General features: G+C 40.5%; 4 protein-coding genes across 8 annotated transcripts; 2 read left to right on the plus strand and 2 right to left on the minus strand.

Annotated features, from left to right (window-relative positions):
- Positions 1-605: 605 nt before the first annotated feature.
- On the minus strand, positions 606-4,873 carry LOC124065331. 2 transcript variants are annotated; one of them, XM_046400606.1, is made up of 6 exons: positions 4,639-4,873; positions 3,914-4,028; positions 3,074-3,297; positions 2,590-2,737; positions 1,924-2,046; positions 606-1,834 (listed from the first exon to the last, which is right to left on the minus strand). In XM_046400606.1, the coding sequence occupies exons 2-6, from the start codon at positions 3,987-3,989 to the stop codon at positions 1,785-1,787; spliced, it is 621 nt and encodes a 206-aa protein (XP_046256562.1). In that variant the 5' UTR covers positions 3,990-4,028; positions 4,639-4,873; the 3' UTR covers positions 606-1,784. The 2 variants fall into 2 exon arrangements, with proteins under 2 accessions (XP_046256562.1, XP_046256564.1); XM_046400608.1 differs by having other exon boundaries at positions 3,914-4,036.
- A 211-nt stretch (positions 4,874-5,084) lies between these two features.
- On the plus strand, positions 5,085-9,059 carry LOC124064866 (B-cell receptor CD22-like). 2 transcript variants are annotated; one of them, XM_046399699.1, is made up of 7 exons: positions 5,085-5,436; positions 5,698-6,042; positions 6,140-6,352; positions 6,954-7,235; positions 7,931-8,012; positions 8,106-8,139; positions 8,216-9,059. In XM_046399699.1, exons 1-7 carry the CDS (start codon positions 5,208-5,210, stop codon positions 8,252-8,254), a joined length of 1,224 nt encoding a protein of 407 aa, XP_046255655.1. In that variant the 5' UTR covers positions 5,085-5,207; the 3' UTR covers positions 8,255-9,059. The 2 variants fall into 2 exon arrangements, with proteins under 2 accessions (XP_046255655.1, XP_046255653.1); XM_046399697.1 differs by having other exon boundaries at positions 8,106-9,059.
- Positions 9,060-9,406: 347 nt separating this feature from the next.
- On the minus strand, positions 9,407-15,068 carry LOC124064867 (B-cell receptor CD22-like). The gene is made up of 8 exons (XM_046399700.1): positions 14,695-15,068; positions 14,186-14,328; positions 13,879-13,943; positions 13,552-13,757; positions 12,013-12,276; positions 11,304-11,615; positions 10,663-10,765; positions 9,407-10,131 (listed from the first exon to the last, which is right to left on the minus strand). The coding sequence occupies exons 1-8, from the start codon at positions 14,747-14,749 to the stop codon at positions 10,068-10,070; spliced, it is 1,212 nt and encodes a 403-aa protein (XP_046255656.1). The 5' UTR covers positions 14,750-15,068; the 3' UTR covers positions 9,407-10,067.
- Positions 15,069-15,370: 302 nt separating this feature from the next.
- On the plus strand, positions 15,371-27,857 carry hpn (hepsin). 3 transcript variants are annotated; one of them, XM_046399695.1, is made up of 14 exons: positions 15,371-15,507; positions 15,597-15,717; positions 16,538-16,679; positions 22,285-22,392; positions 22,593-22,634; positions 22,808-22,937; positions 23,021-23,140; positions 23,341-23,381; positions 23,735-23,900; positions 24,047-24,237; positions 25,353-25,448; positions 25,677-25,819; positions 26,512-26,676; positions 27,088-27,857. In XM_046399695.1, the coding sequence occupies exons 3-14, from the start codon at positions 16,643-16,645 to the stop codon at positions 27,130-27,132; spliced, it is 1,284 nt and encodes a 427-aa protein (XP_046255651.1). In that variant the 5' UTR covers positions 15,371-15,507; positions 15,597-15,717; positions 16,538-16,642; the 3' UTR covers positions 27,133-27,857. The 3 variants fall into 3 exon arrangements, with proteins under 3 accessions (XP_046255651.1, XP_046255650.1, XP_046255652.1); XM_046399694.1 differs by having other exon boundaries at positions 15,501-15,717; XM_046399696.1 differs by lacking the exon at positions 15,371-15,507 and having other exon boundaries at positions 15,527-15,703.
- The last annotated feature ends 33 nt before the right edge of the window (positions 27,858-27,890 follow it).

Below are 27,890 nucleotides of genomic sequence, written 5' to 3' on the forward strand. Positions count from 1 at the left end.
ACAGCACCGCATCAACATCATCAGGCAGCAGCACCATGTGGGTGATAATGCAAAGGACATGCTGGCTCTAAAAATGACAGGATACAGAAGTAAACTTTCAAGTGCTGAATTAAAAAGCAGTTTACCAGACCATATCTAACATGACAACTGGCAGACAACAACCTTTCAGAACCAGCTGGATGCTGGGTTTGAGTGTGAGGAAAGGACAGCTGGTGCAGTGTGACAGTGTTTCTAACATGGCAGTGTCTTAAAAGAATCTGCTAAGAGCACTGCATCTCAAAATGTAGTGCATGGGTGAATGAGTGCAGAAAAAAGACAGTAAAGGCTCATTTAGGGAGCCGCTTTTGTTAAATTTCCATGTACCTGAGGTCAACATAAACATGAAAAAGATTGAAGCTGGCGACATGATGATGTAATGATGAAGGTGCATTTTGCATTTTTTCCTCTCTTGTGACATGCAGTCATCTGGGATTGGAGTGATTCAAAGGCACACCCACATAACTTTCATTTGTTCATGGGCCTCACAGCGACATCAAGTGGATTTTGCTTGAAAGACTCATAGGCAGGAAGAAAATTAGATCCAACATAAAACAAGAGTCTGCAAGGGAAGTGTAATCATTGTAATCATACAATCAAAAGCCAACTGAATACATAAACAGCAAACATCAACAACGGCATGAAAACAAATGTCTTTGGTAACTATAGAGCTACTGTACTTTGGCTTTATGCAAAGACAATGACTGCGTAAAGACATCAAAAGCATCTGGACAATTTATTTCAATACTTCGCATGACAACATTATGTCAGCAAACCCACTTCACTGCCTAAATCCTCAAATAATGGATGGACATTTTCCTTTTTACTGTTTTAAATGAATAATTTGACAAAAACATGTTCTGATAGAAACATAAATTAGGAGTATTTTGTAGTTTGTTGGTTTATTGTATGCTGTAAAACAAATGTGCCAACACAGAAGTCAACACTTTAGTCAACTCTATTCCTCATTTTACTGCTGTGAGTCTGCAGGCGATCTTTTTGTGGCCTGTTACTCAGCACTTTCATAACACCATAACAGTGACTACTTACGCCTCCAGAAACACTTACATTGTTAATTGTTTACTACATGTGGACAAGAAATTAATTTAACATTTCTGAACCAACCCTTACCTTAACCTAACCCTAACCTCAATGTAACATTAAAGCAAGTCCTCATTCTAATATTTAATGATTTACATTGTGGGGACTTGCATTTTGTCAGTAAGACGAGAATAAGCTGGGTCCTCACAGTGTGACTGTGTAAACAGGAATACACCTCCACCCACACACACACACACACACACACACACACACACACACTGGATTGTTTTAGCCACATTAGAGAAGACAATAGCAGATTTTGTATATCATATATATACCTTAAAGGCAGCACACACTGGCATATGACCCTGCACAAAGTGACCTGACTTAATGATTTGTGTGTTTGCATAGTTTCAAATGCTCAACACCATATAATACACTGTAGGCTATGACTAATGTGTCTATGGTCCAATTACTGAGCCAAATAAGGAAGTGAGGATAGCAAGGGTGAGACCGGATTCTGACTCAAATATTTCAGACGTCGTCATCATCTCCAGCATTCAGTCCAGTTTCACTTCACTCAGACTGGTCAAAGGATTAAAGAGTTCATTTCTGTTTCCGTTCTGAGTCAGATGGAGAAGAGTGGAGCACAGTATTGGATATGTTCTGAGAAGCAACATCAGCAACACCTAGCTTTCTGTCTCCTTTTAGTCCTTTGTGACTATTGTGGTCATATCATCCTCTGTGTCTTCTCCCCCTGAGAGGACAAAAACACACATTACTTGTTAATTTTTTATATAAATGTATTAGATTTTACGCTACTGAGCTGAGCTCTGGTGTACTTACTGAAGCATTTCTGGAGTGTCTCAGATCTCTGCAGCATGGCATATGATAAAGCAGCCACCAACAGCACGCCAAAGAAACCCCCGATGACACAGCCAATGAGAATGGAAAAGCTGTTGCCGTTATCTAAGAGTAATCATAACAGTGAGGAAAGCAAAATAAAAAAAAAAAAGGAAATAAAGAGACTGAAGAGGTGAAAGGTAAAAAAGAAACAAAAGCTTTTGCTCTTACAGTCTATCTCTGTGAGTAATGTTTGTAGTTTTAATTAGATTCAAGATGAACTCAGCAATGACCCAAGGTAATCCACAGACCTTGTGTTTTCTTTGTACTGAACTACACTGTGTCACTGCACAGACAGAAAAGTGCATCTACCCATGGATGGGGGGCTTGTGCTCATGACAGGGGTGGATGTAACGCTGACATGTTAGTTAGCTCACTTAGCTTAGTTAGCTAGCCCCTCATCCATGAGGAGATGAACACTTCCTTCAGCCTGGTGACAAGAAAATAGTTCCGATGTGAAACTGCTCACATTGCGGATTATCTTGAGTAACAGGGTCATGGAAAAAGACCTTGCAGTTGAATTTTACCAAAGATAGATGGAAAATATGTATATTTGATTTGGGGATGAAATGTCCCTTTAGCAATGTGAAAAAAAACTCTTGTCTTTACCATAAACATGTAGGACGGCAGCAGGTGCATCAGGATTCTTTGACTGCTGACATACGACTCTTGTGCTGTTGTCGGAGAAGGAAGTTCCCCTGAGGGTCAACACAGCCAGTGACTCTCCTTTCTTCATTTCGCAACTTCCATAAAGAGCCTGTGGAGAGAGAGACAAGGAAAGGAAATGAAGAACAATTCAGATAAAAGGTGAGGGAAGAGAGAACAAGAGATTAAAAAAGAATTTAAATGTGATGTGAGCAAGGATATGGTTGCCACCCTTTGAACCAGTCTGCACAGGTTAAGCAGGTAGAGATAATGAGTGAATGGATAGACAACATGCCACCGAAGGAAATGGCATTCAGTTGTTCACAATCTCCTCACATTTAAATATGTCTTTATGCTTTAACTACTTCTAAACATGTGTGTATTTCAGGTACAGGAGGTAGATTCAAAATGACACATGTACGACTGGAGGAGGGGGGGGGCACCTCACCTGGGGGATGTCTTCCATGTGGCTGTAAGGGCAGGTGAGGCTGTAGTTGCCGTGACTCCCGTAGAAAGTGAATGTGAGGTTTGGTGAAGCTTCAGGTACTCCACAGCGAAACACTGCAGGTTCTCCCACAGCCACTGTTACATCAGCTGGTCGCGTGAGGTAACTGAGATGTGCAGGGTTCATTGTTGAGCTAGAGGTGGTGGTGGTGGTGGCGTTGTTTTGAGCTGGAACAGTTAGTGTGTGGGAGAGGTAATGAGGAGAGAGCAATAAGTAGAAATAATTGGACAAAATCACTAATAATTACAGTGAATTAATTTGTAGTACATTTGTTCACAAGAAGTTTGGAGTGATCAGAAACTTAGGAGATCAGTTAATGAACCAAGCACACGCTCCATAAAATGTACGGTGGCCAAACAGACTGCACATCATGGGGTCTGATCTTGCACAGCACACTGTGCTCAGCATCACTCAGATAATGGTTGAGTTGCTGTTATGTACACAAGCAAATGTCCATTCATCCTTGTGGTGTATTGTTAATCATAAAGTGAATGCCAAATGGACCTTACATGTGACCCTAAGCAAAGTTCCTCCACTGTCTTCATGTGAATGTTCTAATGACTGGAAGCTTTTCTGGAGGATCTTTTGGACATCTGGACTGCAAACACTGACTGAGGTCAGAGTGAGGCCTTCTGCTGTCTGCTGAGGTGATCACTCGGACAATGGGATCCTCATACTATAGTTAGTTCATTACCTGCAGTGATTTCTTTATTCACCTGTTGATGACCTTTAAGCATACTTACATAAATAAAATATTTTGAAGTCAAAGATGTGGTTAGTTACCTGAGGAAGGTGTGGTGATTTGGAGCAGAGCCAGCAGCAGCCAGCACTTCTGAGAAACCTTCCTCCTCTTCTCCATTTTTTCCTCCTCTCAGTCTGCCTTAGTCCATAGGATAATCTGCAAATCTTTGAACAATGTAACTTTACGTTTCATAGAGCAATACAAAAAACAACACATGCCATACTTCAAGATTTCTTGGGTTTTAAAAAGCAGAAGTTATTTACAACACTGAACAGTATTTTAGATACAGATACAAACAAAGAAAGAACTAACATATCTTTCACAAGACATATCTATCTTTAGAAATATTTGAAACCAAATGCACACCACACCATCAGTATGAAATAAAAGCAGTATATAAGCCATAAAATTGATTTCATTAAATTAATAAAAAAGATTTAATGTTTATGAAGTAATTCTGAAAGTCCTCCTGCACTTCTCAAAACCTCTACTGAATCAAGTATTATTACCTATGAATGAATATTGGTCACAAACAAAATCTTGAGTTTTCACATATCAAACTTGAATTTAGCAACAAAAGAGTCTGACAGTATCTTTTTATTTCGTGCTAATAATTGTGACATTTACCAATGTGACATTACAGTGACACAGCCAACATGCTTCTGAGAAACACACAGTCGCCGTTTCACACTATTTTGTTTCTCAGGGATTAAAACAGAAAAACATTAAATTTAGAGAAAAAAGTATGTAGATTACTATCACTAACCGCAAATGAACAGGAAACTCCACAACAGCTTTGCACACAGCTTCCTTATTTGAAGAATACGATGGTACTCCTTTAAAAATGAATCCTGTTTATTGTCAGATGCCCTGACACCTTCTCTGTTAGTCTGACATGCATTTACTGGCAGTGTCTTAATAAACAGTGAAGAGACTGTGTCCACTCTGTTCACCTCTCTGTCTCACTCCATCCTCCCACTTGAGCCAGATGGGAGGTTTAAAACAAAGCACCAGAAAGAATGTGGACATTTTACCTTCTTGGTTTACAAGTTGGATTTCTGCGAATGAGAAACAAACAGGTTGAGCAGGTCAATAATAGCTACAGGAAGAAATGTCAGCTGACCATGCAAGACTGCTGTACCATTTACTTTCTCTCTCTCTCTCCCAGCAACCACAAGTTCCTTATTAACAAATGTTTTATCTGGCGTTTTTATACTGCTTTTTATACAACTTCCTATATATGCATTTTCAAAACTCTAATGTTAACATGGTTTGCATAGACAGGGCCTTGGCTACAGTCAAATTAATTGGGTGGAGCTTCTGGTCTGTCTCATCATGTGGAGGCAGTTTACTGGTTGTCACATGAGTTCTGCATCAGCATCTCCTGTTCAAAGCTCTCTTGGATTTCCAGAAGTGTGTAGCTCTTGTTTTCCTAAACCTCCACCTCCCGATTCATGCTGCTTGCCTTCACGGCTGCTGATGGTCAAATCAAATTCCAAAATCTCAAATTTATCTGATATGAAGAAGATGATCGCAGTGCTGGTTTTTCTGATACTGATGCAAGGTAAGGAGAAATTAGCCCAGTTTTCAATAAATAAATGAATATGTTTTTATTATTTTTTTTAGGATACACAGCTTATTACAGCAATAGACTGTGATTTAGATTGCACTTTGATAGATACCCTGCTGTTTGTACATCAGGCAAAGGTCACATTCATTCATTTGTTGAATTGTTGTAGAAAAGCCTAAATTAGATACTTTTAGCAACGGAGTTTCACATCAACAAATTTAACAAAACATAAATGATATCATGATCTCTTTGCAGAAACTGTGAGCGCTGCTTGGTCAGTGACCTTTGAAAACCCAAATGCTTGTGCTTTAAATGGATCATCGGTGGAGTTCAGGTGCTCATACAACTACTCAGATGGAGAAACTGTTAATAAGACTGCATGGTACAAAGGGGAATTAAAAGATGGTCGCTGGACACGTGTTCCTCTCTCAGACCTCCCATCATATCAAAATCGTTCTGAATATCTCGGTGACCTGCAGCACAACTGCAGCCTGGCAATTCATGACGTGCAGGAAAATGACACTGGATATTACTACTTCAGGTTTGATACAGAAACATATGGATGGCGTAGTAAAAAATCTGTGTACCTGTCTGTCACAGGTAAAATTATTCTTCATTGATTGTTACTCTATAAGTTTAATATTATCAGCTACTTTTGATATCACGATTTAAGCTCCTTTAATTGATTGATGTCCAGATCTGAGTGCCAGGGTGCACCCTGACAGTGTGAGAGTAGGAGACAACGTTACTCTTGAATGTGGAACTTGCTACGATCAACCCAGTGCAGTTTGGTTCAAAGATGGACGTCCAGTAGCCAAACCAGAGTTCCAGGCTCAGATTGAGGATACTGGGAGTTATGTGTGTGCTGTCGAAGGAGTGCTATCGGACCCTGTGGTTCTGGATGTTCAGTGTATGTATGTTCATTATGTGCCATTGTTGGCCAATATTTGTTTGAAAATTTACAGTTTTTTACATAATACAACACATACATGCATCCATGAAGGTACAACAAAGCAAGATGTGAATTTAGGGAGCAAGGGAGTAACTCACAGCAGGCACCTATTCTGATATTGCAGGGTACAGTATGACTGTTACTGAGAATAAAAGCTATTAGTTTTTGCTATATACTACATAGCTCCTCTGGAAAATTGCAGATGATAAGAAAAGGCTAACTACATAGTAACTACAGGGTAAATTTGTGCTTTTACAAACATACTGAAATCCAGTGTCGTAAGTATTGTCAGGAACATATTCAGACTATATGTTATTGAAGATCGATTGTAATGTAGGCCTACTTATGTAGTTAAACACTGAACTCACAAGGGACCTTAGCAGCCTGAGGTGGTTCAGGTTTTTTTTAGACAGATACTGCTGTTAGACAGTTATAGGGTACAGGAAGTGGAAAAGCCCTTTTTATGCTTTGGCTATAAATGGTCAGAAACAACCAATAATATTTTATCTTTTATCAGTCTATAATGTATACAACACCACAGTGGTTGTTTTTAATGCAGATCCCCCAGTGAATGTGTCTGTTGAGGTGCTTCCTGGCCACCTGACTGTCAGCGGTGTGAATCTGACCTGCAGCTGTGATGCTAATCCTGCAGCAGACAACTACACCTGGTACAGGGGCACTGTTTCCAGTTTGACCTCTGTGGCCCAGGTGGGCTCAGGACATATGCTGCATATACCCTCTGTGGAGGTGTCCCACGCTGGACTTTACTTCTGTCAGGTCAGCAACCGACTGGGGCAAAACAACTCAACTGCAGTGCGACTGACAATGGATGAAGCAGAGAGTGAGTAGCCACGAGAGATAAGAGGACAAATCACCAATGAGCAGTAATGACCTGTTGTAATGATATGTGACCGTTAACTCATCCAATGGTTCAAAAACTGCTAACCATAGCCAGACTAGAAGGACTGGGGGATAAAAATTCAAATTTCATTCATTGCAAAAACCTGGAATTACATCCAAACATAACCCATTAATAGCACTGTCGCCTCATAGCAAGAGGGTTCCAGGTTCGAATCTCGGTCTGGGCCCTTCTATGTGGAGTTTGCATGTTCTCTCTGTGCCTGCGTGGGTTTTCTCCGGGTTCTCTGGCTTCCTCCCACAATACCAAAAACATGCACACTAGGCTAATTGGCTACTCTACATTGTCCCTAGGTGTGAGTGTGTGGTTGTCTGTCTTTGTGTGTTGGCCCTGCGACTGACTGGTGACCAGTCCAGGGTGAACCCCGCCTCTCGCCCGTAGTCAGCTGGGATAGGCTCCGGCTCCCCCGCGACCCTGATGGATAAGCGGTATAGAAAACGGATGGATGGATAACCCATTAATTTAATCAAACTATAACTGCATTTTAAAGCGTAACTGTGGAATATTAAAATGTATTTGCTGATAGAGGAAAAATGTATTACGATTATGCAAGTATAATGTCTCACAGTTTTTCCTTCCTCTAATTCTTCTCTTTTTCTTTCTCATTCTTCTCACAGTTGACCATTTGATCCTCCTTGTTGGTATTGGAATAAAAGTGTTTGTTGTGCTGTTGCTTACCCTGGTTATTATCTTGGTTTGGTAAGTTATACAACATGGGACATGGTTAATTTTATGATTGGTGTCAAAAATGCAAATGTTCAATGTACAAACTTTCTTATTTCATTGTCAAAGGAGTAAGAGACCTGGTTTTGCTGTGCATAAAGAGGTAAGAAGGACCTTGCTCTGTATAAATGAATGCCTGTGTCTCCCACAGCGTCTTATGTTGCCCTGTTATGTTTCAGGAGAACAGCAATGATTACGAAAACATCCCTACTGCCTGACATGGTTACGCAAGAATGTTCAAAGAAGCCGGGGATGCATGACATTTCATACTTCTGTGGTCTTTATGTTGTTTATCAGTTCAACCAAAGAACTTTGGGAGGAACTAATCTGCTCTACCAAAAATGCAGCATGAATTTCTTTCTCCTGCAAACACTCAGTCCTTTGTGTAATGCTGGAGACAGAGTTGTAAGATTACCAAGAAAACATTTCTAATGTTCATTTTATTAGATTAAATACCCACAACCTTATGTATTAGTACATAAACCATTTTTGTCTGTTTTGCATGTAGCCTGTTGTAATTTATTGAGTAGTAGTTCTACTTGGTGAATATACTTTATATATTCATTATGACATTTTCTATTCTTGTTTTGTGCCAATAATGTTTGTGCCCATTTGGAACAGCTCTGTGTTTTACTGCTGCAGAGTATTTTATGTGGTCTGAATGGTTCACTCCTGGTACAGCAGACTGAATCAGTGTGGTCAAACCGGGATATGCCGCCCTCTTGAGTTCAAAATACACATGTACTGTATATTATGCTATAGTACTCTTGTAAATACTTTGTTACATTCAGTCTATCAACTTAAGTAATATTTACATCACTGGCCTCAGCCTCAACACAATCTTTGTAATGTTACTTCTGAGATTGATGATTTAAAAAACAATATGTGTTTTTAACTGAAACAGTGTATATATTTTATCATTTTGCTTTCATGCCATGAAAGTGATCTGCCTCACTCATATAGACATGGGCAATAAGTTACTGCTCAGTGATTGCTTAAGATTAAAATTATTGTTTTTGTAAGGTACATTGTCATACTATCTTGATTATCAACATTACTTTCTGTTCTGCAATGAAACTTAATTAGCATTTAAAAATAATGCTTAAAAATTTAAAAATACCTAAGAAGACCTATCTACCACCTTAACCTGCTATTCCCACTTTAATATGACAAATCAGACAAAAGCTAAATTCCAAAAATAGAATAATGATATGAAGAGTTTACATCCAAGCATTTTGTAAATGGATGTGCTGTTGTTGGAGTCACTGTCCTTCTGGTTTTCATCCTCCTCCACTTCTCCACAGGCTCTGCTCAGTATCTGTTAGAGCCTTATCACACTGAAGAGTTTACTCAAGACCACACAGATGTGATCCAGTCATAACAGCTTTTAATTGGATCATTATAACTGCTTGTCTCATCAACAAACATTTCTGCTTAAGCGATTTCCTATTTCTACACACTGCTTATACAATACTTGTTGTACTCTGTGGTGTGTTGTTAAACTCCAGTAAAGGTATTAATACTAATAGCATCTGTCATCTATGGTCTTCATATGTAATGGACCATGGCATCCATATTCACAGCTCTTACTGCAACAATTCAACTGAGTAGATCACAGAGTAGAAGGTTAAATCCTGAAAGCAGCATTTAGCATCTGCACTGAAACAAACGTAGCAAACGATCAGAAAGCCACAAGCCAACACAGTAAATTTGTCCCAACAGTTCGACTTCAGCTTCAGATCTGTCCATTTTAAAATTAGGCAGCTAGTCTGAAAACCAAAGTCAGCTCTGTCCATCCTTGCTCAGCTCAGTGCATTGAAATGGAGGCATTAATGGAAGTGTTTTTTGTTCTGTGTACATGATTTCAGCCATGGGCTCCAACACTAAAAAAAAACTGTTACAGCATATTAATTTAAATGTTCACCTATTTTAGTTACTTGAAAATGATAACAAAAAAGGTCTCTTGTGGTTTTTGATAGTTGGAGCGTGTTTGCGTGTTTGTGCAGAATAATTTCTGGTCTTGCTAGATCCTTAAGATTCTCTAGCTGTTGTCTCGGTGAGGACATATGACCGGTGTCTTGATGACTTCCGTCTCCTGAAAGGACAGACAAATAACCCATCAAAAACATTCAAATTTGCATCAAGCTTTTTTTTCATTTTGTTTTCATTTGATCTTTTATTTTTGATAAATTATTTGTCCACATAGACTATATGGACAAAAGTTCAGACACACCTCTTTATGAGGCTGTGTTTCAGGGGTTAGTCTTGTCCCCTTACATCCAGTGAAGGGAAATCTTAATGCTTCAGCATACCAAGACATTTTGGACAATGCTATGCTTTCAACTTTGTCAGCCCTGACCTCAACCCCATTGAACACCTTTGGGATGAACTGGAACTAAAATTGCAAGCCAGACCTTTAGTCAAACGTCAGGGCTTGATGACCCAAATGTGCTACTGCATGAATGGGCAGAGATTCCAACAAAAATCCTTTCCTAGACGAGTGGAAACTGTTCTAGCTCCAGAAGAGGGTCATTTGATTGCTCACTTCGAGCCTAGATTAATCAATGGTTTTAAGATTGTTAATACTACAACACTAATGGTATTGCAAGAAAGTAAAAAAACTCACCTTGTTATGATAAAAGCCACAATGGCTATAATGGCTAGTAGAACAATGACGGTTCCTCCAATAAGCAACTTTCTGCCTCCTGAAGACTCAAATGGTGTAATCGCTGTAGTGGATAGAAAAGGGCTTAGTGCTCAAAGAGTCTCAGGCAGTATTTTTAATACATTGTGCATGTGAATGGATAGACCTTGGACCAACAACATCCAGATGCTAAGTATGTACAGTGTAAAGCTGCTTCATGGGTCATCCATTTCCATCATGAACATAATACCTAGTTGTTGTTTTTTTGGAAATTTTGAAATTACTTTCTATCTTTGGTACTATTAGCAATTTTTTTTGGGGGGGGGGGGCTTTTTGCCTTTTATTGAAATACTATAGCTGAAAACATGACAGGAAAGGGGGGCAGAGAGAGAGGGGATGACATGCAGCAAATAAGGCACAGGCAGGAGCTGAACCTGTGGCTGCTGCAGAGGACAGACAATCTCAGTACATGGGTCGTATGCTCTACCAACTGAGCTACAGGGGCGGCCCATACTATTAGCAAATTTAATAAAATATTTGGGGCTATTTTCTGCAGGGGCATGACTGCTGCTGAAAAGGACAAAACTAAAATTCTGTGAGCGACAGGCTCTTTATCCACCTACCTCTGGAACTTCTGAGAGTTACACTGTTAGTCTGTGATCCATGTCTGTTTCGTGCTACACAGCAGTGCTGCCCATATTCCTCAGTGGTGATGTTGGCACTACTGAATGTTGAGCCACTTCCTGTGAGCGTAGCCAGGGATTGTCTTGCTGGATGTAAGCTTTTGTCTGCTGTAGGGAGACATGCTTCACCTCGGTACCAGGTGTATGTGTGGACAGGTGGATTAGCATCACTGCTGCAGGTCAGAGTCACAGGAAGTCTGTTCTGTACCTCTCCAGCAGGAGAGAATGAGATGGTTGTGTTTCTAGGTGAGTCTAGACAAGAAGGAGATGAAAAGTCAGATAGACCTGGTTTCAGGTCATGTGAGAAGCACAGACTGCTTACTTATCTAAGCCAATTATCAAACTTTGAGGGGAAGTTTCTTCATCCAGTGAAGAATGTCTCAAGAAATGTTCTGTCATCATCACCTTACTGAACTTATGGTTGCGTGAAGTGCAGAATGACTGATTTTTTTCTTTCTCTATTTCATTACTTCCTTCTTTACCTTCTGCTTTTTTTGCTGCACGTATGAAAGTACAAACTGAGATAAATTAAATGAGTGACTTTGTGGAAGACTCTTTATTCTAGCCTGAGGAATTTAGATTTGCACACAACTTATTACTTTATATGGCATACTCAGAAGAATCTAAATCAGAGTTAAGCATCACTTACACTCTACATCAACAGACAGCATTGTAGAGCTCTTCACTTTGTCTCCAGTCTGTATCTGACAGAAGTAGCTGCTGGAGTCATTAGATGTGACCTGAGTGATGGTCCACACCTGTCCACTGTGTCTTGGGCTGGTGCTTGTATTCTTGTACCATCTGAAATGGTCCTGTGGGCCGGACATGGGGCTGCAGCAGGCCAGATGTAAGGTCGCGCCCTCGGTGATGCCCCTGGAGGGACTTGCTGAAACTGTGACAGCGCTGGACGAGTCTGGACAAAAATTAATGTGGTTAGATTACTTACCATAGACATTCAGATAAAATTCGCAACTTTACGGGTAGGTCTGTTCTTCTTAGCAAAGCAAAATCACTCACTGACTCTTAAACTTTTTTTTTTCAAATTTCACTTGTGGACAGCTGTCAGGAAGAACACAGTGTGACAACAATTTGTACCCAGTCTGAGTTGAAAATCTTTCAGCTAAATATAAATATTCAACTACTCTGCAATAAGTAATTTCTACTCATCTGTATCCTCCCATTAAAGAATATGGACGTGACACAGCATGGCAACACAGAGAAAAACAAACAGACTTCACACAGCATTTCTCAACAATTCCTTAAGACAACACCAACCATCCTACCTGCCCACACAAAAATCTTGTCAACTAGCTCTCAACCTTAAATTGCACTAAATCCGCCTTTTTAAATCTTTTTAAACCTTGTCAGCAAATTCAAGCTGGACTTTGTCCCTACCATGTTTGCCTGTGAATGATTTTACTTTGAACATTAATGTAATATTTGGTTAAAAAATGACTTTGACATTATCGGAGTGGTTATTGTTTCAGACTGAGTTATACTGTTTTTATAATGAATAAGTGTTCAGTTTCAGTTCTACTTCTTATAAATGGCTCAAAACGTCAAACAGAGAGTTCCATGAAGGAAGTGATTGACACTTAACAAAATGGCATGAAATCAAAGTGCAAATATTGATGGTTTCTGGAACAATTATGTCTATTTTTTTTTTTATTATGTCAAATACCACTCATTACTAATATTGGAACTGGGCAGCAACAGACAGACAGACAGGCAGTAAGACAGTGCCCAGCGAGTGAGACACCAAAGTAGTCACGACATAGAGGAAGGACAAACCATAAGAAGAACTTATGGTTTGTCAACTGTGATTTGGTTCACATTTATTTGAGGCTGTCAGAATCATCTTAAATATTCTGAGATGATTGGACACTATGGGTGAATATGGATAAATAAAAATGACTTCTACTCCGTATCTAAGATAATAACTTTCAACCAACAACACACATTCTGCCACATTTAATTCTAGTTTTGTTTTGTCGCATAACTGTTATGACGTGTTGCAGTTTTTTGTTTCAATTTTCTTAAATATTTTGCAACAAATACAAATTATGAATTATTCATTGGTAATTGTGTGGATAGTGGTAACTAGGATGATGCTTAGTATAACGAGGACGGTGCTGAGCATGTTGAGGATGATCAGTTGTAATATTAGTTATGAAGGAAACATCCCCACCTGCCACCAGCAGCTGTACGCCACTCTGCTCTGGCATCTTCTGTGTAGTGTGGTTGGTGATGAGGTAGAACACGTATGTTCCACTGTCTGACTGTCTCACATCCGAAATCCTCAGAGAACAGTTTTTAGTTCCTGACTGTCCCAGGTACTCCACCCTGTTCTGGTAGGATGGATCTGGGAAGATACCGTCACTATGGAAGACATATCTGAGATGGACAGACAGACTTAGTTACTTAGTTCACCTAAAGCCTGTGCTATGAGCTTTTTGCTAAAACAAATCACAGGTCTGGTCTTGTGTGTGAGTGAGTGAGTGAGTTTAAGTGATACCTTGGTGTGATACAGCGACTGTCTTCAAGACACCACATTGCGGCCAAAACTTGTACTTTTGCACCCTAAAATAAGCAGAGCTGAGGGATAAGGTACTGTAGAAGAGCAAATGATATGTTAACCTGACTCTAAATGATCAAAATACTCCCAAAACTTTAATTGCAAAATTAAAATAGTTAGTTAATTTCTAAAGCCCTTATGGCTGCATGTTTCTATTCATTCAGATTTCAGCCCTGGCAGGCTTCTGCTTAAAACCACAGTGCAAGTTATGTTGCAACTATCAACAATACCTTCTTTACTGAATTACCTGTGCAGAGGGCCCTCCCTCCTCTTTGTTTTTATTACAATTTTGTGGGTAGTCATAGGAACAAGGGAAAACCACTGAGGAACCAATCACAGCACAGATAGGACTGGAAGGGAGCTGTACTGACCAATCACCGGCAAGAATACCTGAAGAGCATAAAGCATGACAATATATAACCACCACAGGCTACATTCAAATTTCCCTTAAAATTAGTTGATTTTACAGTTTTAAAACTTTAATACTATACACACACACACACACACACATATATATATAAATCTACTAGTTGCAGTTGTTTTGTGGCAAATGGAATATAAAACAACACTTTGTGAAGATGTACATATGCCACTGAAATAATCATGATTTTTAGGATATCAGACTATGACTGAAACTCTATATTCAGTCAGAATTGAAACTGCAAACGGAGGTGAGCCAGGTGAGCCAGGTGAGCTTCACAGACTTAATGTGGATGCCATCCTGGACGCTGCTGGTACTTTCATAATGGATCTTACCTTTCAGAAAGAGTGTGATCAGCAGCCAGCCGCTCTGTGCAGCTCGTCCACCCATCTTCAGCTCTTCCTGCTGTGGCTGTTGATTGTCTTATTGTCTGTCACCTCCTTTGGCTTCACCTCCTCACCCCTCAGTAATCCTCGTCTACCGCTTTGCCCTCTTCTACTCTTCAGTCAGTGATGTGCGTGTTTCCCGTCTTCCACAGCAAACATTTATAGATTGTCATACTTCCCCTTTACTTCACTTTACATCAAGGAACTGGGGTGGTGACTCTGCTTTCGTGTCAGCAAAGGCTACTGTACATGAAAATGAGTGCACAGTATATGCGTGGATGGTGGTGATGGTGTGTGTGTGTGTGGGGGGCACTGTGTGTTTGCTGACTCAGTTGCACCAGCAGGAATATGAGGGAGCATCACACACGCTGTGAGCGATATAACAGAACTATAACTGACATCCTAAAATCAGTTCAAGTCGCCGTTAAACTTGTGCATCGTTGTGGCGCTTGTAGAACAGGGTGTTCACCTGGCAGCAGGTGTGCAGGGTCAGGCGGCCTCTCAGAGCGCTCTCGTGCCCCGTTTGTCCACTCAGAGACGTGTTGCTGACGTCACTGGTGCCCCCCTCGTCTGCTCGGCTGACCGCGCACAGGACGACCACGCAAACCGACAAACCTCGGATAAACTTTCACTAACTTTGGCTCAGTTGGTCCAGTCCTCCAAATGTTTTTCTCTGTTCTGTTAGAAGCGGGCGCCGGTGGTTTCGGTTGAGAGAAACGTTCGCTGAAAACTTTGTTACCGTTTTTTTCTTCTTTCTTTGGGGTCAGTAACCTGTGAAGAGAGCAAAAAAAAAAAAAAAAAAAGAAGGATTTACTGAAAGCTGGGATTTATCTGTGCTGTCGTTTAAACAGTCTTGTCGCCTGTCTTCGAGGGAGAAATTTTGTGCTATTTCTTTCTTTACCAAGCGGACGAAAAATCATATTTGTCGCTTGAGGAGAAGGCCAGAGCTCCACCTGCGGTAAGAAAAGACAGGTGAGTCACTTTCTGAAAGGGGACTTGAAGTTTATTTCAAGCCTGCAGTTTTATGCAAAATCTTAGCTTGTAGTCTAATTTTAGTGTCATAAAATTACAGGCTGTAGGCGTCCTAAGTAGTAATTAATAGTTAATTGAAATGAAACGTTTATAAGTACTGTAAAGTAGACCATTTGTAGGCTACAAATGTTTAATATTTCATCTGTACTTTGTAGGGCTTTTGAACATTGTTATTCATACAGGAGATACAACTTAAGCCTCATGTAACCCTTTATAAGGTGAAAATACTGATGAACTGCCTGTAATAATGCGTTTGTACTCCCAGTGGTCCCACATGACTTCATGTTCTCCTGTTGGCACGACAGTTAAAACTGTGGTGATGGTTTGCAGCAGCAGGTTAGTTAGTGTGCAGAATAATTTCTCATTTTCCATCTCAGAAGTAATTTGTTACACAATAAGAACTTCTTAGTGGACCTGGCTATCTGGAGGGTTGGGCCCTTTACTGGGTAGGAGCTGAGCGTAGATGTAGGCCCGCGTGTGTGTGTGTGTGTGTGTGTGTGTGTGTGTGTGTGTGTGTGTGTGTGAGAGAGAGAGAGAGAAAGAGAACTGTTCTGAAACAAACATGTGATGTAACTTACCCGTACTTTAGAGTGTATCAGAAATCTAAGCAACATTATTGGTGTGTGAGTGTGAGCAAGTGTAGAGTTCTGAAGTAGGATCCATTTTATGTAATACATTTTTTTTAAACTTTTTTAAATGTCTGTAAAAACTTATTCACTACAATATAGCTTTTGTCTGATCCTTAATATTATGTCACCAGGCACTGCCAAGGGCTTAGATCGCCTTCCTTGAGGAGTCAAGGAGGAAAGGAAGGAAGGAGACAGATCGTTGTCTATTGTTGGCCTCTGCTTCCTAGCGTGTACATATGTATGCTGAAAAAGTCGTGACAGAGGGGAAGATGGGTGAGTGCACATCTTACATATGCTGTTGTTCTCGCCTTCCTTCTCACCACCCATCTGTCCTCCATGCACACACACACACACACGCACACACACATCCACACGTACACAGACATTAAAATGCTGTGCTGGTCATATTGCAGGTCATGCTGCCTGTTTTCTGTATTTGGGACCAGACATTAGTCCACTTGGCAGTTAAACATTAACTGGTTTGGTCAGAGTTGGCTGGCTCTCTCTAATATGTTCGCTAGATTTATTTTTGAGGTTTAGCTTTCGTCTTGGAACACAAATATGTGGATTGGTTGTGATTTGTACTCATCAAGTGACTAAGTCCTAACTTAGATAGAAATGCGATAGTGATGTTAGCAGCTAGAGCCAGAACGAACTGCCCTCTACATCAAAGTACACTTTTGCAGTGTGTAATTGCAGTATGTTATATTTACGACGAGAACAACAAGCTCTCCTGACGGTGATAAAAAACAACTCACTGTACCCTCGTCACAGTCAGTATGAAGCTCTCCTACCTCATTCCAGCAAACAGCAGCATTAATGAAGCAGGAATTTAAGAGGAAGTCAGAAAATCCACATCTGTCCTCCTGTCACTTGGCACTAGCTGCAAGCCACTGTCGTGTGCTTCATGGCTCCTAATGAGTTTACTGATAATCATATAATGCTGTTATACACACATGAAGATAAGATTACTTCCTGTGTTTTACTGCGGCTAGAAGAGTGAACAGCGTGTCAGTGTGAACTGCGAAACCCTGTGTTTGCGATGCGTATTGATATGTTTTCCTGTGGTGTCTTGAAAGCCTGCGTTTACCTTTAGAGCAGTATACTTTTTACAGCAATTCAGCGGTCTTAAAACTTTGTTAAAACAATAAATTCACCCTTCATATGTTGTTAACCCATGACCCCTGCTAGACAGCACTGTAAGTACATACCTTGCATTGCAGGGACACATCAGTAGTAGTACCATTAAATCTTTAGTTGAGAACTGACACCATCTCCGCATCTCCTGCTGCTCTCATCAACAGGTCTTCTTGCTCTTCATGTCCTTGTTGTGCTCTAGCTTTGTATCTGTGTCTGAACATGGTTGGCTAGACATTTGTAGTTTCTTTTGCCAGACTGAAGGGAGTTCACCCCGAGGCAATGAATCAGGCTGTGTCTAATTACAGGAGAAACACAGTTTAGCCAAGGAGTGGCACATATGGTGTGGCTTATTTCGTGCATCACTGTGCTTAGATTAGGTGGTACATCATCTATTTTCAGAAACAAGCTGTGTTTACCTTAAACGTGACATGTTTGTACACCATACATGTGTGGACAAGTAGTGAAACACAAATATGTACGTTCACCCGCCAGCACTTCCATCACTCAGGGCAAGGTGTCTTAAAAATCAGACTAATATTTACCATACAGCGTGATTGTGTTTATTTTTGCTTTTCCGCCATGACAACCACTACAGTTTGAGTCATAGCTTCTGTTGTGTCTTCATCTCTGTGTGTGTGTGTGTGTGAGGTCTCCTTTGGCTTATGCACTGTTATCTTTCCACTTTTGCCACACCCCAATCTGCTCAGGAAGGTGATATCCTGCACTGCTCATAACCCTTTAAACCCTTTAAACTCCTTTTCCTATTTAAATTGGAGTGAATGCGTGTTGAATGAAGCTCAGTTTTGTTTTTGATGGAGCAGATTGCAGAATCTATTTCCCAAAGTCTCAAAGTGCATCTAAGAGGACAAAGGATAACACAATAGATGCTGACTGTGCAAACACCTAGTAAGCTAGTACATGGACCTTGAGTTGGGATTATGCTGTCAAACTACTGTTTTCAAGGTCAAAATCAAACCTTCTAAGCCAAAACAGATGGGAAGCTTACATGTCAGATCCATCATGATGACAACAGAGGAAACTATCAGCCGCTGAAGACTGTGTGAGAAAATCTAAAATCGAATTTAAAGCTTAAGTTAAAAAAGTTTTTCTTTCTTTCTTTCAACCCAAATGGGTTGAAGCTGTCAGTTATCATATCGTGTACGCTTGTGTAACACCATATACTGTGAAACTGTGATATTTTCCGAGGAGGTTATCATGCATTGAAAATCTCATATTGTTGCAACCTTAATGCGTTTTTTTCATGTTTTTCTTTCAACTCTGGTTTTCTGAAGGGCGTAGACAGCCGTGTCTCATCTGGCACACAGCTGCTTCTTCTTACACAACAGTGAAGCATTACAGTGTGTGGGTGTTTTGTGTGCAAATTTAAGGGGATCCCTCCTAACAGGCCACAGAATGAGTAATGACACTGAAGCGTTTCCATCATGCTGCTTCTGGATGGTCATGTGACACACAGTTTGTACGGATGGGTCATAAACAGTAAGCGATGATTCATTCTTACCTCTCGTGCCAGCTTTACCAGAGTGGCAACAGACTCTGCAGTCACACTGTGGGCCAGCCTGAAATATTGTGTGCATCACCAAATATACAACAACAGTGACGGATTATACCACTTGAAAGCTGAAAGAGAGCATATTCCACATATGAACTGAACTCACAGCTTTAACCACTGCATTGTATTCTGCTCGTGAGCACACACAACCACAGTGATTTCAGAAGAACACTGCCTCATAACACACACACATGCAGACACAGGAGAGACGTGGTTTCAGGTGGAAGTGGACACAATACAGTGCTTGTTCTGTTCTGCAATTTGATTTTAAAGAGCGCTGGGTGGGGGGGGGGGGGGGGGGGGATTAGGAAAGAAAGCAGAAGAAGAAAGAGGTTTGGGGACAAGGGAGCCTGGAGGTGTGGAGGGTGGTGGCAGCAGCAGTGTAGATGTGTTTTTGCTCGAGTTGAGGTGTGTGGAGGAAATGTTGGGGTATTTCCTGGAAAACACAGTCTGAAAGAGTGAATGTGAGCCTTCTGCTTCAATTTTCTTTGTCTCTGTCTGACCTTTTTACATCTGTTTTACAACCGGAGGAACAATAACACCATTATCACGCCGCCTGGATGTTTGGAGGGAAAGCCTGAGGAAGGGAGGGGGGACAGAGGACAGGTATGGAAGAGGAGGAGCAGACGGGAGGATTACAGAGGGTAACCACAGGAAGGTAGAAGTATAGCAGGAGGGAGAAAATGTGAGGAGATAGCTGAAAACAAGGTTAAGGTCGCTGGATTAGCAGGTCTGGTCTGCACAGCTATCACATTTCTTGATAACAGTTTAGAATTTAGGCAACTGTGGGACCACGTAGTGCAGCTGGTTCTGTACAACAGAAGAACAAAACAAAGTACAGAGAAAGAATGGAGAAAGGTCTACTGACTGATGAGGGTGCTACTCTGACATATTGTCCAGCAGTACAAAGCATCTTCCTTATGATCATTTACATTTGATACTAAAGTTACAGAACATGAAAACATTTTGATGGAATTTAAGTGTGATTACTAAAAAGCTAGAATTGAGAGAGAGTTGGGACAGTGTTGGAGACAGTGGCAGGAAGGAAACGAGGCATGTAAAATATTTTCTCTGATACTTACAGTATCTCCAGTTGTTTCCTGGAACACCGATGGAAAGTATTACTATTACCATCCAGACTGTCCTGTGCATTGTAATGAACATATAATCCTTTTAATAACAGCTTGCTTTTCCTGCTTTTTTATAACAAGTAACTACAGACACAGCACTTAGGGGTTTGTTTGTTCTTTCACCATGGACACATTATTATTCAGCTGTTCTTACTACTGATGCGAAGACAGACTTTTTTTTACAGCCACAAACATTATGACATGAAACGTTAAAAAGCTAAGGATGTCTGCATTAACACGTTTATGGTCATTGCTTAAATTCAGTGAGGACAGCACTGATGATATCAGTAACACATTCTTTCCTGTCATGAAAAGTATGCTGTTAAAAATGTCTGTAAAAATAAATTGTCTAACACTGATGCAGGGAGAAAAGTCTACATGTTAAAGGCTCTACACAGGCGTAAACAGTACAATCAATGATGGCCCTGGTATTGTGCGTGTTGGCTCAATGTCATACTGTAATGGCTTACAGAACAGATTGGGTTTGAAATATTCACCAATGTAATAGGATGGATTGGGATTAGGATTGGATTTTTTTCACTAATTTATGTGGTTGGTGACCACATTACGCTTTCAGTAGCGTCATAGAAAAATGAAAGGTTAGTATGATGTAACCTTGCGTATGGTCTGATTTAATGTCTCTGGGTCAAGAGGTGGAACCCAAGGTTTTGTCTACACAGCTGATTTAACTTCGATAATGGTGATGAGGATGATTCAAGGATTCAAGGATTCAAAGAACTTTATTGTCATACCAGCTCACATTCACATGTTTATGGTACGAAATTAGGACTCAGGTCCCGGGAGCAGTAAGTAGACTATAAAAATATAAAAATATAAAAGTACGAGGTAAAAGTTGGATAAAATAGAAATATAAGCTAAACAGAAAATAGAATATAAAAAGAATATAAAACTAGACATTTAAATAAGCTAAACATTTAAATAAAGAAGCCGGTTTTAGCATATAGCAGCCTAAATGTGCATGTGAAAGTGAAGATTTAGCTCTGAACTAGTGCTAAAACGGCCTCCGAGTAGCTAAAATAGTGCTTAGTCCCGGGAGCTCTACTGCTCTCCATCTGTCAGATGATGATGGTGACGATGATGATGGCCATGGGTTTGTGTATTGTGGTTGACGATGGGAAGTGAAATAAGTTTTGCTGTGTTGAATGATTACCGAAACCCACAGATTGAATGAATGAACTGAATGATGAATTTTTGTATGTTTGGTAATATTTGCACTTTTTCTAGTCTAAGCTACTCTCCTCTCCTCCACAGCAGTTAAATACAGTAATAAAATAAAATCAAATCCCTCGATAGGTCACATGTAAACAGAGAGGAAGAAAGAAAAAAGAGAGACCTTTTTACAAGAAACTTTTGAAAGCAGGGACAACAGCAGGACCACGACAGGGAGTCAGCCTGCACAGTACCAAGACGCTGGAACTGGCACTCCTGATTGGATCTATTAACACTTACACCTCTTTGTTTTTCCTTCTGTTATACGCTATAGGATATGTGCATTAACTCTCAAGTATAAGTGGACAAATTCCGCTTAGAGCAGAACAGAGAGCAGAGCAGGCAGACATAGCATGGCACAATATCCCAGATTAAGAGTTTGTTCTTGCTTTGTGGAGAAATGCTAGACTTTAGACTATTGATCTAATCAGTGTCATTTGTACTTTTCAGCCTTTGCCAGGAAATGTGCTGTATGCCCCTTCATATTGGGACAGTGAGCTGAAACTGGTCATTTTGTTCATGTTTATTGTAGGGTGGCTGAAGAGTTCAAAAAATAGCACAAACTAAATACTAGCAGCATGAACTTTTGCTGTGCATTATTTTGTAAAGTGTCAGCTTTTATGTGCTGTGTGACATTCAAAATGAGAGCATATTTACAAAAAATAATGTTGTTTATCAGTTTAAACATTTGTTTTACACAGCGTCCCAATTTTTAAAAATAGGCTTTTCTGAATTTGTGTGTGTCTGTATGTATAGATACTGTCAGATATGTGTGTGTGCACTCATATATGTGCGCGTGTGTCTGCAGGGAGCAGGGGAATCTCTCTGACCTGTGTGTTGACCCCTTGCCGTGTGATTGCCGTGTGTGTGATGCTGATGACCTTGGGAGCTATTGGAGCAGCCGTCTGGGCCGTAGGTCAGACCACACACTCTTACACACACAGACACACTTTTTTAATCAACTATATGATAACCATAATTTATTGTTTTTGATTTCGAAGTCTTTATATTTGATAGTTCTCATTGTCAAAAATCTGATGATAAACATTCTTTCATTATTTGCTCTCATTCACTGATTTAACAAATATATGATGCTGTTTCGTTACTCTTCTGTAGTTACGTTTTGCACAATGGAGGAAGACACAGGGCTGTATGAAGGTAAGCAAAACAAGACTGGCTTTATGGACTCCTAAAATGTAGTCTTGTATCAGATTTTTGGGACAAGTATAATAAACCAGTCATCAGTGAGGATACTCTTGGTCGTTGGTTGTTGCAGGCTCATCTCAAAGCAAAAGAAAGTTCCATTTGTGTCTCCATATCATTTCCTACAGTTCAGGTTAATTCTGCTGACCAGCATCTCAGAGTCTTTGACTCCACCCAGAAGAGGTGGCGTCAGGTGTGTTCCTCCCCAGCCAATGAGCTGCTAGCTAGCATCAGCTGTGAAGAAGTGGGCTTTGTCAGGTGTGATATTTTTACAGTTATATCTCAGTGTTTTGGCGTAGAATACTGTGAAACAGAACTAAAGCCGTGTGTGTTTGTTTCAGTGTGGTGAATTACTCAGTCACATCAGTGCCAGAGGCCAGTGGAGATGGTGGGGAGTTTTTCTGTGTCAGACAGGAAGAACTCAGCTATGGCAAAAAAATCAAAGACTCATTGTTCCCATGGTAAGGAGCACCTGTCTGTTTGATGCTGCACCTGTCTCACAGCAGTCTTACCTCCTACCACACTGTTCTCTGTTGCCCCTCCTGACTTTTCTTTCACTTTTCTTTCACCCTTTTGCTCGGTTAACATAGAAGAAGCTGAACAGTAACTTTGTTTTCTTTTTCTCTGTCAGGCTGTTACTAACTGTCTGTCTTTTTTGCAGTGACTGTGAGAGCAGGGAGGTTCTCACCTTGCTGTGCCAAGGTAAGATGTGATCTCATTCTGTCTGACACACTGCCACTCTCTAATACTTTAGACCCCCCTCTTATCATTTTCCACGTGCTCATGCCCTCATCCTGCTTGTTGTTGGTGCTTCTTACTCTGCCTGCTGTTTTGTAGCTTGTTGCAGCTTTTCTGGTATTGTTTTCTCTTTCTTTTGACCTGCACTTAGCTTTTTATTGTTTTTATTTTTACTCTGTCGCTCAACCATTCTCATTCTCATCTTATATGTCTTTGCTCTGTCTCTCCTGTGTGTATATGTTTGATTATTTAACCTGCAGTTTGCCCAGACAGTAATAATTTATTCTCTCTCCCTCTCTCCTCTCACCCATCTGCAGACTGTGGCAGGCGTAGTTTTGCAGCAGACCGAATAGTTGGTGGTGTTGATGCCAGACAGGGCAGTTGGCCTTGGCAGGTCAGCCTGCAGTACGATGGAGTTCATCAGTGTGGAGGATCCATCATCTCAAACCGCTGGATTGTCTCAGCAGCTCACTGCTTCCCAGAGTAAGTATTAAATGTGTCTGTGATCACAATCATGTATGAATCCAGGTGCTCTAATCATCAAATTGTCCTCATCTAAAGTTGTAAGTTCAGTCTGTGATTATGGTGGTATATTTGTGAAAAATGTTCAAAAACTGATAACATGGCAGGCGGTATCGCTTTGTCAATCGCTGGCGTGTGCTGCTGGGCTCCATCTATAATAAACCAGTCAACGCCAACGTGGCGGAGGTGAAGACCATCGTTTACCACAGCAGCTACCTGCCCTTTGTAGATGCTAACATTGATGACAACAGCAGGGACATCGCTGTTCTGGCCCTCACTCAGCCCCTTGTTTTCAATGGTAGGACACTCAATGGCATACACACATATTCATCTACACACACTCATCTACACTCACGCCTGGGGTGTTTGATTACATGATGACAGTGATTAGAGATGAGGAATAATAAAGAGCCAGAGAGACACAGAAAGTCAGTCATTATGATAATTTGCCTGCTTTAGTATTCCTGTTTCCCAGACTTTAGCCAAAGGGACAAAAGTTATTTTATTCAACATAATTATATCAGTACTGAACAGGATGTAACCACTTGAATCTGATGCTCTTTTTCTGTCCTGGGATCCCATCTTTCCTTTAGTAAAATATCCATACTTTGATAATGAGAAAGTGTCAGCTGTCTTTGACTGTGCTGTTACTGTGGTGTGGTTGGGCATGCAGACGGATGAGGAGGAACACAAATGTGATTTGTGTTGCCAAATAAATAAAACTAAATCAACATACTTAATGGGTTGTAGGCACATGGTTTGAGGAAATTTGAGTGCATTATTGAAATCATCTGTACTAACCCATAAGAGAAAGCAAAATAATGAGTACCTGTGCAGTGGCAAAGGGGAACAAGGAACAACTTGTGTTTCTGAAATACCTTATTTACAGCAGCGTTCACCTGTTGCGTCTGGCTGGCAGTGAGAGCTGGGTTTCACTAGGTCCTGTCTGACATCTAGTGTTTGGCATTCATAATTACAGCTACAGCATGAAGACCAGTGGAGTAAAAATAACACATGTAAAGGACAGTTTGGTTAAAGAGATCTCTGTACGGTGTCCTGTTTTATTTTTTCATGTCATAGATGATGCGTTACATGTTTTATCCATGTAGTCCATACATATTTCAATGATACCCCTGATATAACGTATTATGATTGGGAGTGAGAACAGGAAGGAAGTTAAGCTAAAAATTAGACTAAACCTAAAAGTACAGTCCATGAATACTGAACAAAGGTCTCCAGGCATCAACATGCAGAAAAGGCTGAAACTCTTTACTGTTACTTGTCATTCTGAAAGAGTATTTAAATTTCACTGTGTCTTCGCTCCCTGTCCTGACACATGTTGTGATGGTTTTCTGTAAAGTATTATTATGCACATGTGTTTGCTTATATCATGATGCATGTGTTTGTGCATAGAGTACATCCAGCCTATTTGCCTGCCAACATATGGTCAAAGGCTGATAGATGGGCAGATGGGAACAGTCACAGGCTGGGGAAATGTAGGATACTATGGTGAGTTTGCGTTTCATTCCTTAACTTTTTTGGTTGAAATCGCTTTCCTGTAGTTTTTTTTGTTTTTTTTTTTTGGTTGTTTGTTTCTGATAACTAATCACAAATACACAGAAAGGCAAGAGCAGTGTACAGATACAACTGATACATCTTGATACATGAAGCTTATCTTTACATAAACCCCTGCACTGTATTGTTGTTTTGAACTGTTTTGATATTTTCTGCTTGCAGGTCACCTAGCAGATGTTCTCCAGGAGGCCAACGTCCCTATCATCAGTGACGCTGTTTGTAATGCTCCTGATTACTACGACAATCAGATCACCACCAGTATGTTCTGTGCTGGCTATGAGAAAGGAGGCACTGATGCCTGCCAGGTCAGGGTGTGCCTCTGTTGATATCTTCTTGTGCATTAAAGCTGGTGTGCGTATGTGTTCTGTGATATGTCCTGGTGTTTGTGTCTACTCTGTTTAATCTGAATGCCTGTAATCTTAATGATTATGTGTGGTCAGTGCAAATACACTGCATAGACAAAAGTATCCAGTTTTCAGGGTTTGGGCTCAGCCCCTTATGCCCAGTGAATTGAAATCTTAATGCTTCAGCACACCAAAACATTTTGGGCAATGCTATGCTTCCAACTTTGTGGCAGCAGTTTGGGGAAGGCCCTTTTCTATTCCAGCATGACTGTGCCCCAGTGCACCAAGTAATCTCCATAAAGACATGGTTGGATGAGTTTGGTGTGGAAGAACTTGCGTGGCCCACATAGACCTCAAAACCTATTGAATACCTTTGGGATGAACTGGAACGGAGATTGTGAGTCAGGCCTTTTGGTCCAACATCAGTGTCTGACCTCACAAATGCTCCACTGCATGAATGGGCAAAATTTCCCACAGAAACACTCCAAAATCTTGTGGAAAGCCTTCCCAGAAGAGTGAAAGCTGTTATAGCTGCAAAGCTGTATAGTCTATATATGTCTATATGGTCTAGTTGGTTGAATTTCTGTTTATGCTTGTCTTAACTGGGTGGTTAAAATGTGTGTGTTAACTGCTAGAATCCTCTGTGGTTTCAGGGAGACAGCGGTGGCCCTTTTGTGGCAGACGACTGCCTGTCTAAGACCAGTCGGTATCGTCTGCTGGGGGTGGTGAGCTGGGGAACGGGCTGTGCCATGGCCAAGAAACCTGGTGTCTACACTAGAGTGTCCCGATTTCTGCCCTGGATATCCTCAGCCATGCGGGTGAGAGACTGGACACATTTACTTTAAACTGACTCCAGAGAGAGGAGTAAATCACCGCCTCCGCTTTTACTTGGCTGCTTGCTGTGACCTGTCTGCTGTTTGCACCGTTTGAATGTTTCAGACGGGTGCTTTGACAGAAACTGACATGCACGTGTGCAGAGGGAATGAAAAAATAAAATAAAGATGTATCTTAAAGATGATGATATACAGATGTTTTTACAAATTATTACAATTACAAATTAAGGAAACAAAATGTCTTCGTAAAGTGTTGAGCCATCAAATGTGCAAACAAATACGCTCAGAGTTGTTTGAGTGAGTTTAATGTCATGTTCAAGATTGGTGTAGATGTTTTAGTCAGCTACATTTTTACAGATGTGTTTAACAGTTTCTTTTCCCATCCATCTCCTCCAGAACTATCACAACTCAGCGGGGGTCCACAAAATGGCCCGGACATGAGATCCATGCTCACATGTTTCAGCTGTTTGTCCTATTAGATGAGAAAGACCTCACAGATGTGAGCAGGGACTGTTTGACAGGGGAACAAAAGGCTGTGATTTCCCCCTGATGTCACGGTTCGAGATTCTCCTTCTTACCTAAAACTTGTTAGTGAGGATTTAACCACTTCCTGAACCTTCTCACATTGTTGAATGTCGACCAATACCAGGGTTTTAAACTCTGAACAAAGAGTTACTGAAGTTCAATAACTTACTGTTATTATGAAGTTAAATATTGATAAACAGGAAAAACTGATATAATATTTGAATCACTATATTGGATTTTTGGATCCGGCTTTGTAAAATATAAAAAGATTATATTTCTGAGATGATGTTATTTTTCTTCTCTTGTATTTTTTTTGTTTTTAGCTACATACTACTGTCACCAGAAATTATGTTAGAAATAACCATTATAACTTATGAGCCAAACAAAAATAAATTCATTTTAAATTGAAAGGCTCAGGTTCATCTTAGGCATTTTTCAAGGATTCATAAAAGAAGTGCGGGAGTTCTTTAGTGCCAGACGTCTGTAGTCAGTGTGCAGGGCAACAAGCCATGTCAGTAGTTTGATCTGAAACGTCAGTAATCTGTTATTCTATTAACATTAAAACATTCTCCGGTGAGCTTTATTTTGTAAAATTACAGCACGCATCAAACTCTTCTCATTAAATGCTTACTTTAGTGAAACCTGTCATGTCTTTTTATATGCAATAGCCTGAG

Source organism: Scatophagus argus, chromosome 9 (assembly GCF_020382885.2).
Source record: "Scatophagus argus isolate fScaArg1 chromosome 9, fScaArg1.pri, whole genome shotgun sequence".
Classification (NCBI taxonomy): Eukaryota; Metazoa; Chordata; class Actinopteri; family Scatophagidae; genus Scatophagus; species Scatophagus argus.

Bases quoted from the DNA above. Each gene is read 5' to 3' on its own strand.
- LOC124065331 (XM_046400606.1), bottom strand. From the start codon at position 3,989: ATGGAGAAGAGGAGGAAGGTTTCTCAGAAGTGCTGGCTGCTGCTGGCT. The intron at 3,298-3,913 runs GTAACTAACCAC...TAACTGTTCCAG, and splicing joins AATCACCACACCTTCCTCAG to CTCAAAACAACGCCACCACC. The intron at 1,835-1,923 runs GTAAGTACACCA...TTGTCCTCTCAG, and splicing joins GACACTCCAGAAATGCTTCA to GGGGAGAAGACACAGAGGAT.
- LOC124064866 (XM_046399697.1), top strand. From the start codon at position 5,208: ATGTGGAGGCAGTTTACTGGTTGTCACATGAGTTCTGCATCAGCATCT. The intron at 6,043-6,139 runs GTAAAATTATTC...ATTGATGTCCAG, and splicing joins TGTGTACCTGTCTGTCACAG to ATCTGAGTGCCAGGGTGCAC. The intron at 8,013-8,105 runs GTAAGTTATACA...TCATTGTCAAAG, and splicing joins CTGGTTATTATCTTGGTTTG to GAGTAAGAGACCTGGTTTTG.
- LOC124064867 (XM_046399700.1), bottom strand. From the start codon at position 14,749: ATGGGTGGACGAGCTGCACAGAGCGGCTGGCTGCTGATCACACTCTTT. The intron at 13,944-14,185 runs GTAATTCAGTAA...TGCTTATTTTAG, and splicing joins AGGGAGGGCCCTCTGCACAG to GGTGCAAAAGTACAAGTTTT. The intron at 13,758-13,878 runs GTATCACTTAAA...TGTCCATCTCAG, and splicing joins AGTCGCTGTATCACACCAAG to ATATGTCTTCCATAGTGACG.
- hpn (XM_046399695.1), top strand. From the start codon at position 16,643: ATGTATGCTGAAAAAGTCGTGACAGAGGGGAAGATGG. The intron at 23,382-23,734 runs GTAAGATGTGAT...ACCCATCTGCAG, and splicing joins TCTCACCTTGCTGTGCCAAG to ACTGTGGCAGGCGTAGTTTT. The intron at 23,901-24,046 runs GTAAGTATTAAA...ATAACATGGCAG, and splicing joins GCAGCTCACTGCTTCCCAGA to GCGGTATCGCTTTGTCAATC.